Source organism: Borostomias antarcticus (assembly GCF_949987555.1).
Source record: "Borostomias antarcticus genome assembly, chromosome: 6".
NCBI classification, from domain to species: Eukaryota; Metazoa; Chordata; class Actinopteri; order Stomiiformes; family Stomiidae; genus Borostomias; species Borostomias antarcticus.
Window position 1 is genome coordinate 9,282,184 of NC_140239.1, and position 10,080 is coordinate 9,292,263.

At 41.2% G+C, this 10,080-nt stretch overlaps 1 protein-coding gene across 1 annotated transcript in view; it reads right to left on the minus strand.

Annotated features, from left to right (window-relative positions):
• Positions 1-577: 577 nt before the first annotated feature.
• Positions 578-10,080, minus strand: part of LOC311310402 (potassium channel subfamily T member 1-like) — a gene marked incomplete at its 3' end in the record, with an annotated part of 98,926 nt that continues 89,423 nt past the window's right edge. The window contains 3 exon segments of the mRNA XM_084439890.1: positions 578-710; positions 805-889; positions 3,482-3,544. Of these exon segments, the coding sequence (XP_084296016.1) occupies positions 578-710; positions 805-889; positions 3,482-3,544 (281 nt within the window).

Genomic DNA, 10,080 nt, shown 5'->3' on the forward strand with positions numbered 1-10,080 from the left:
AGATTCATTATATGGTTAGCTGTCATTTAGCTGTGACTTAGCTGTGACACGAGCAATAAGCACTAATATCTCAAGAATGCAGTTTGTCAAAATGTTTATATGGACTGTTGCATATGATCATAGATAACTTTAGAACAGGGCTTATAATACTAAATACCAAAGTACTCCTTCAGCCCAGCACCCTGATCTCTTCAACTTTTCATGAAATGTAATCAAAGAAATATGAATCTAATTAAAAAGTGCTTATAAACTGCATCTGAATGGTAGGTTTTTGAGTAGATCATACAAAGAATACTGATTTCTATAGAAAACGTCATGATTTGTTCAACCGAGTCATTAAACTGATATTATGAAGCGACTATCCGGTCCGCACCAAACGCATATTGGTCTGGAACATCACATGACCTTTGACATCATCAGTCTCTTCTTTCTCTTCTCCTTTGATTGGCTCCCTGCCAGGAAGCTGGGTGTCACCAGTCTGGGAGGATGAGGCACTCTTCATGCAACCTTCCTTGATTAGCAGCTCAGTAAAACAACTGGTAGGACTGGGCTGCTGGGAGGGAAGGGTTAGGGGTTCTCAGAGGTGGGTCTCATTTCTGGTCTCTGTCCCAAAGTCCTGCCTCTGTCTGCTGCCACTGGACTCGCCTGCGGGCGCCGGGACGGTCGGTACCTCCGGCATGTGGGCCAGCGGGTCGGACCGGATGATGTACCTGCAGAGAGATGCGGAGTCAGGGCCCGTCCTCACACAACGCCTGATATGAGCCCACCGGCGGTCCGGCATGACATGGCATCGGTGGTACGTACACTATGTCGTTGAGCTCCAGCATGGTGTCTGGAGCAGGGTTGATCAGCACATAGGACAGCGTGTTCTGGTGGTCGTTCATTTCATCTGGAACAGAGGAGAGAGAAGGGACCTTCACAGCAGCCCTGCAGCACTCCCCTGATGCTCTGCCACTGCACACTCCACTAGGCCTTAAATGGACCCTTCTCCTACTACTGAGAGGATAGCGTTTGCAGTGGCTTGCTATTCTGCAGTGGAAGGACTGGTGTGAAATAATAGTTCATTTGCATACAGATGTTCTAACATTCTACATTCAAGCCCTACGGTGTCCTACTACTCTTCTCAACAGTTCTAATCAGGCATGTAACTGATCATCCTACTGTTATCCACAAGTTGCCTCTTCTTGTCTGGTTATAGGTGACGTGTGTGTGTGCGTGCATGTGTGTGCGACTGTGTGTGTGTGTATTACCTGTTTGAATGCGAGTCTGAGGACAGGATTGGGGAGGGGAGGTGCGGGGTTACAGTAAGTGTGTCTGTTTCTCCAGAGACCCACCTGATTGTGCCACTTTATGTGTGGGGCCGGGTGAGAGAGAGAGAAGGTCTGCCCGTTACTAACAGGACAATGCCGGTACAGGGGAGGCCCATGCTGCCACAAGGGGCGTCCATGCGCCCAGAACCCAAAAACCACATGCAGACAAGAGTCCGCGTCCGTCCCATTCCCGTTCCTGTGCATTCCAGGAGACACACCTGGCGGGCATCAACGTCACGAGGCTGCAGCTTGCCATGCCAACAACACACAACAACTCCCTACCACCGCCCGGGAGTTGGATAAGGTACACACACACACACACACACAGAGGGCATGCTCTGGCACTCTCGGACACACTCGACCAAGTGCGGCTCAAACCAGACGAGTGAAGCAAAACGACACATTTGGGCGTGTGGGAGGGGTGACAGAAGCGTCCGTCTAGGATCATCTAAACATCGTATGAGGAAGATAACCTCTTACTCCAAGACAGAATAAATGTTTTGAAGGTTTTAGGGTGAATCTTACAGTGTAGTAATCGTGCAAATAACAAACGAATGGGGACTTCTATTAACAGTGTTTTATCGTACAAAGTACAATATCATTCTCTTTGTAGTTATATTCTACAGAGTATAGACCTTCTGAACACATGCATGTTTTCCGCTCCTCTCTGCCCCCTGCGCCATCTAGTGGCAGCGCCCTGTCGTAACTGGCCCTCCAACATCATCAGGGTGCGACAGCGGCCAATCAACACAATGCAGGGGAACAGACAGAGAGAGACCAAAGAGAGAGACAGAGAGATCAATAGAGATAGATACAGTAGAAAGAGAGAGAGAGAGAGACTGCAGATGTGCCACTTGGCCAGGACACAGAGTCAGACATGCAGCAGTGGTGAGCCGAGCTGTGTCGCCAGCTAACCTGACAGCCTGTTCTCCTGCAGCTCTGTAATGCCCTGCAACTCTAAGTAAGTCAGCACTGTTAAAGGACTAGTTTGATATTTAGTGTCATACATCCTGTTACAAGATTATTCATGATCATACCAAACATTTTGGCAGACTGTGCACTCTTGAGATATTAGTGCTATTTGCTCATGTCACAGCTAAGTAACAGCTAACCATATAATGGATCCATTGTGTACTTAGCTGTGACATGATCAATGAGCACTAATATCTCAAGAGCAGTGTCTCAAAACCTTTATATGAACCGTTGTATATGTACTGTAAATAGCTTATAACAGGGCTTATGATGCTAAATATCAAACTACTACTTTAACCTCACAGTCCACAGAAAAGGTTGAATATGAATAACTCAACATTGTCCCTTTCAAATTTTCCATATACACGTAGATGTTCAATCAAAACATGTAATAATATAGTGGAAAATACTGATAGTATGTGAAGGATCAACCACATGATCTGATCCTAATATGTCTTCCTCTCTAAGGGGCAGAGGATGTAGGAATGCCTTCCCTGCCGACGCCCAAGACCTCAGTTAACAGGAGCCCAACACTATACTAACATTATCCAGTTAACAGGAGCCCAACACTATTCTAACATTATCCCAGTTAACAGGAGCCCAACACTATTCTAACATTATCCCAGTTTACAGGAGCCCAACACTATTCTAACATTATCCCAGTTAACAGGAGCCCAACACTATTCTAACATTATACCAGTTAACAGGAGCCCAACACTATTCTAACATTATCCCAGTGAACAGGAGCCCAACACTATTCTAACATTATCCCAGTTAACAGGAGCCCAACACTATTCTAACATTATCCCAGTTAACAGGAGCCCAACATTATTCTAACATTATCCCAGTTAACAGGAGCCCAACACTGTTCTAACATTATCCTGGTTAACAGGAGCCCAACATTATTCTAACATTATCCCAGTTGACAGGAGCCCAACATTATTCTAACATTATCCCTGTTGACAGGAGCCCAACACTATTCTAACATTATCCCAGTTAACAGGAGCCCAACACTGTTCTAACATTATCCCAGTTGACATGAGCCCAACACTATTCTAACATTATCCCATTTACCAGGAGCCCAACACTGTTCTAACATTTGGGACAGATCCAAACACAAATTCCAAGCTCCACATACAGTACATCTCTGTTGATCAGTGACCAGTCAGTACATGTATGTGAGCACTATGGAGCATTACCTTGTAAATATCCTAGATTTACTCGGTTCATGACATCACTCGCGGTTAGATTAGCAACATCCTCTACAGGCCACAGAGGACGCGGACGAGCAGAGGAGAGGAGACAAGAAGGAAAAGATCAGCCAAGCAGCAGCAGCAGCAACAGCAGTTTTCAAGGTGAGGGTGAGGGTCAAGATGAGGGTGCCTCCTTATGCAAAAGAGTTATGCTGAAGAAAAAGAATAATGTTCTGATGTGTTCGGTTAAGAGATGTCGGTACCGCTTTATATTACAGCACGGTAATAACATAGTAATACCCTACCCTACCCTATTACCAACAAATTACTAGTAGTTACCAGGAGTAGTTACCATGTAGTTACCAACTAATAGACCCTGTAATAATCTACATAATTACTAGTAAATTACCAAGTAATTACTATTAGTTATCGGTAGTTATTAGTAGTGGTTACCATATAGTTACCCACTAATAATCCCTGTAATATCTACATTATTACTAGGAAATTACCAAGTAATTACTATTAGTTATCGGTAGTTATTAGTAGTAGTTACCATGTAGTTACCCACTAATAAACCCTTTAATATCTACATTATTACTAGGAAATTACTAAGCAATTACCATTAGTTATCGGTAGTTATTAGTTGTAGTTACCATATAGTTACCCCCCCAATCCCTATTTAAGGTACAATTTGTTACCTAGAAACTAGAGTTTCCATGTAACGAGATTGTAGTTTCCATGTAATAATGTGGAAACTGAGCTGGAAATGCAACTTTACCCGTTTCTATGTAATTATATGGTTATTATCCTTCCTAATGTCCCAATTAAGCTCATGGTTTATTATCTGGAAACAGAGGTGGCAATTTCTATGTAATAACATGGAATCTGAGCTGGAAAATGCAACTTTACCTGTTTCTAAGTAATTATATGGTTATATCCTTCCTCAAATCCAAACAAAGGTCACAGTTTATTACCTGGAAACAGAGATGGTAGTTTCTACGTAATAACGTGGACTCTGAGCTGGAAAATGAAGACGCTCAAGCAGAACCTTGCCTTCATTCAGTGGAATTATTGGTTGGGACAAAAACACCGCAAGGGTGTCCTTGGTTGCCACTTTAAAGATATTAGAGCTAAATATCACGTCTAATCATGTGTGTGTGTGTATAGAGTTACCAGAAGCATCACTGACATTTATTCTTTTTATTTTTTTTACTATTAAAGTTCAAATAACTTTGTCATGTTTATTATTGGTTTGTAAATGGCTTGACATGCTTTCACCAATAATGTATCACATACCATCTTAGATTTCTTATAATTATTTACCTGCCATAACTTACAGGTAACACACCATGACCTTAGTTTGGATTTTAGGAAGGATATGACTATATAATTAAACCGAAATGGGTAATATTGCATTTTCCAGCTCTGATTCCATGTTATTACATATAATCTACCATATTTGTTTCCAGCTAACAATCCATGAGCTTAGTTGGGGTTTTAGGAAATAACTAACCTTATAATTACATAGATCAAGTAAAGTTGTATTTTCCAGCTCAGATTCCATCTTATTACATATAAATTACCATCTCTGTTTCCAGGTAATAAGCCATTAATTAGTTGGGATTTTAAGGATATAACCACATAATTACATAGAAACAGGTTAAGTTGCATTTTCCAGCTCCGATTCCATGTTATTACATAGAAACTACCATCTCTGTTTCCAGGTAACAGGCCATGAGCCTAATTGGGATTTTTGGAAAGATATAACCATATAATTAAATAGAAATGAGTAAAATAGCATTTTCCAGCTCAATTTCCACATAATTACATTGAAAATATAATCTCTGTTTCCAGGTAACAAATCACACCTTAAATAGGGATGGGGCGGGGGGGGGGGGGGGGGGGGGTAACTATATGGTAACTACTTCTAGTAAGTACCAATAACTAATGGTAATTTCTTAGTAATTTCCTAGAAATAATGTAGATATTACAGGGTTTACTAGTGGGTAAATTTTATGGTTTATATGGTAACTACTACTAAACTAATGGTAATTACTTGGTAATTTCCTAGAAATTATGTAGATATCACAGGGTTTATTAATTGGTAACTCCATGGTAACTACTCTTGGTAACTACCGGTAACTACTAGTAATTTGTTGGTAATTCCCTAGTAATAATAATATTACCAGGGTATTACTATGTTATTACCGTGCTGTAATGTAAAGTGGTACTGAGATGTCAGATATCAAACAAAACATCTTTAGTGCAATAAAATCAAAGCTATCATTCATTCTATATTTTATCATCACTTTGGAACATGATTCTATTTTGCCAACATGATTAAACTGAGGAAAAACAAGAAGAGAGTAAAGAACTGAAAGAGCGAGTGTGGTTATAGTAAGGGTCAGGGTTGAACTGAAAGAGCGAGTGTGGTTAAAGTAAGGGTCAGGGTTGAACTGAAAGAGCGAGTGTGGTTATAGTAAGGGTCAGGGTTGAACTGAAAGAGCGAGTGTGGTTATAGTAAGGGTCAGGGTTGAACTGAAAGAGCGAGTGTGGTTATAGTAAGGGTCAGGGTTGAACTGAAAGAGCGAGTGTGGTTATAGTAAGGGTCAGGGTTGAACTGAAAGAGCGAGTGTGGTTATAGTAAGGGTCAGGGTTGAACTGAAAGAGCGGGTATGGTTATAGTAAGGGTCAGGGTTGAACTGAAAGAGCGAGTGTGGTTATAGTAAGGGTCAGGGTTGAACTGAAAAAGCGAGTGTGGTTATAGTGAGGGTCAGGGTTGAACTGAAAGAGCGAGTGTGGTTATAGTAAGGGTCAGGGTTGAACTGAAAGAGCGAGTGTGGTTATAGTAAGGGTCAGGGTTGAACTGAAAGAGCGAGTGTGGTTATAGTAAGGGTCAGGGTTGAACTGAAAGAGCGAGTGTGGTTATAGTAAGGGTCAGGGTTGAACTGAAAGAGCGGGTGTGGTTATAGTAAGGGTCAGGGTTGAACTGAAAGAGCGAGTGTGGTTATAGTAAGGGTCAGGTTTGAACTGAAAGAGCGGGTATGGTTATAGTAAGGGTCAGGGTTGAACTGAAAGAGAGGGGTTTGCAGTACGGGTTAGGGTTGGGGTATGCAGTATGCACAATGCAGTCGGCAATCAAATGCACAATGCTCCAGAGATTTGTAGTCCCGTAGGCCCTGTCATGCATTTGAGTGTCACGAAGGGTTATGCACATACTTATATATGAGGTTTTATACTGTGTGATGAGGTATATCCAGACTGGAACAATGTCTCATACTCCTGGATATGTACCAGATAATCAGAAGTATCCGGGAAAAAAATGATACCCCGGTTTTTCACCGATACATCCGATTATCTGGTACATATCCAGAAGTATGATGGATTGTTTCAGTCCGGATACACCTCTTTTCATGGTGTATCAACATTGTTGTAGTATATTGACATCATGGTGAGTGGTAGAATGAACATGGTATACCCCAACATGGTAATTTTAGGTGTTACTGATGATAGGATGATTACGTTTAATGGTGATGATAGGGTGATTAGGTTTAATGGTGGATAGGATGATTAGGTTTAATGGTGATGATAGGGTGATTAGGTTTAATGGTGATGATAGGTTGATTAGGTTTAATGGTGATGATAGGATGATTAGGTTTAATGGTGATGATAGGATGATTAGGTTTAATGGTGATGATAGGTTAATTAGGTTTAATGGTGATGATAGGATGATTAGGTTTAATGGTGATGATAGGTTGATTAGGTTTAATGGTGATGATAGGGTGATTAGGTTTAATGGTGATGATAGGATGATTAGGTTTAATGGTGATGATAGGATGATTAGGTTTAATGGTGATGATAGGGTGATTAGGTTTAATGGTGATGATAGGGTGATTAGGTTTAATGGTGATGATAGGATGATTAGGTTTAATGGTGATGATAGGGTGATTAGGTTTAATGGTGGATAGGATGATTAGGTTTAATGGTGGATAGGATGATTAGATTTAATGGTGATGATAGGATGATTAGGTTTAATGGTGATGATAGGTTGATTAGGTTTAATGGTGGATAGGATGATTAGGTTTAATGGTGATGATAGGTTGATTAGGTTTAATGGTGGATAGGATGATTAGATTTAATGGTGATGATAGGATGATTAGGTTTAATGGTGATGATAGGATGATTAGGTTTAATGGTGATGATAGGGTGATTCGGTTTAATGGTGATGATAGGGTGATTAGGTTTAATGGTGATGATAGGATGATTACGTTTAATGGTGATGATAGGATGATTAGGTTTAATGGTGATGATAGGATGATTAGGTTTAATGGTGATGATAGGATGATTAGGTTTAATGGTGATGATAGGATGATTAGGTTTAATGGTGATGATAGGATGATTAGGTTTAATGGTGATGATAGGGTGATTCGGTTTAATGGTGATGATAGGGTGATTAGGTTTAATGGTGGATAGGATGATTAGGTTTAATGGTGATGATAGGGTGATTAGGTTTAATGGTGATGATAGGATGATTAGGTTTAATGGTGTGAGGTGTTATGAAGCTCTCACCACCCTCCCCCATCAAAAACAGGATATGAGGTGAATTCAAAGAACGAGAGATCTCTTTCTATGGGTGAATCGCAGTGAAAACAACAGTCATGGACTATGTAATAATGATTACAACGCATCATAATAACACATTTCAACAATATCAACAGAATGCCTTGTCATTCCTGACATTAGTACAGTAGGTAGTAATTATGAGATGACAGATTCATAATACCAACTAACTGAAGGTTAAGTGACAGATTCGTTATACCAACAAGCTCAGAGGTTAAGGCAATTGTATTCATATAAGAGCAAAGCCATATTCCTTCTGTTAATTGTCACATTATCATTATTACACAACTACCGCCAACTGCCAAGTGCCCTAACAACCAACCAGCTATGCCACAGCACCGTGTCTATATCCTCTGAACCCGTTAGGGTCAGGGTTAGCCTATCCTGTTCCCAGTGGAGGTTAGGGTCAGGGTTAGCCTGTCCTCTTCCCAGCGGAGGTTAGGGTCAGGGTTAGCCTGTCCTCTTCCCAGCGGAGGTTAGGGTCAGGGTTAGCCTGTCCTCTTCCCAGCGGAGGTTAGGGTCAGGGTTAGCCTGTCCTCTTCCCAGTGGAGGTTAGGGTCAGGGTTAGCCTGTCCTCTTCCCAGCGGAGGTTAGGGTCAGGGTTAGCCTGTCCTCTTCCCAGCGGAGGTTAGGGTCAGGGTTAGCCTGTCCTCTTCCCAGCGGAGGTTAGGGTCAGGGTTCACCTGTCCTCTTCCCAACAGAGGTGCTGTGTGGCCCTGCTCTGTTCAAGGAGCTTGTCGGGCACGTGGGCAGGTCCCGCACACACCGATTAGGCTACTACAGGTGTGGCCAAATTGCCAATCAATGGTGAAGTTGTCAATCAAAATCAGTTAAATCAGTAATGTTTCAGCACTCCGGCAGGTGCGACGTAGTCTAGCGATACCAGACTTTCGGTGATATTAGCTGCTCTAAATTATCTTTGCCAGCAGGTGTCAGTAGAATTACAGTTGTGAGCTGAGAGAGTCAAGGAGTTGTCTCTCCCTTTCACATTACCAACTGGCTGGGTTGTAAACGAATCATTAACAGTTAGTAGAGGGAAATTGGACACTAGGTCAGGGTCAATTGGCTAACAAATTGGATGAAAACAGGATAAATAATTGTAAAAAAAAAAAAAAAGTAGTATATAAAATAAGATTTAAAAAATTGGTCAAAAAAAGCTGTTACAGGCTACACATTTTTTTCAAAGCAAGCTTAACTCCCCATGGGAAATTTCCGTAGTTTCTGAAAATTTACCAGAAATTTTCCGCCCCCTTGCAACCCTAGTTGTCAGTCACCAAATGTTATTTTACGAAATTGGAATAATCCTGCAGTGATGTTCCCCGCCAACAGGAGGCGCTATTAAGGCACAATTTTCATAGATCTGGAGTTGTCCTATGGTTTTAGAAGTGAATCTGTCCGGTATGTTAAAATGCTGGCGATTTTTCAGAATGTCCAAGGACAAACATTAAAATATTTCTGACACTGTCGAGTGTCCCTCAACATATTTCCTTGCTTTTCACTCCTTTAAAAATATTTTTAAAATACAAGGACTAGATACGGTGTTGGAAGTTATTAATGGTATACATGTGGATTTTTCATGAGTTTAGATTTGGATCAGGTGTGCAACGCTAAATCGCTCCCTATTTTGGACAATGTTCCAAGCGAATCATTTCAAGTTTCAGGTACCCTCTGAGTGTCCCTCAACATATTTCCTCGCCTCTCACCCCTTTAAACGGTCGCCACACAGTTATGGAGTTGTACAAGGACTAGATACGGTTTTAGGGAGTTATTAAAGGCATAGATATAGATCCGGAACCGCATCTAATAATGCGGTGTTAGGGGTAGTGCTTGTTTTGATTCCAAAATAGAAAAATCCAACTCAATGACTAACGCCAATCTTACCCCAGGGGCCAATTTTGTCATTACACCCACATAAAAAAAAAAAAAAAAAAAAAAGTATAACTTTGTGTAGGAACATGATAGACTTACTTTTATTTACAGAACAT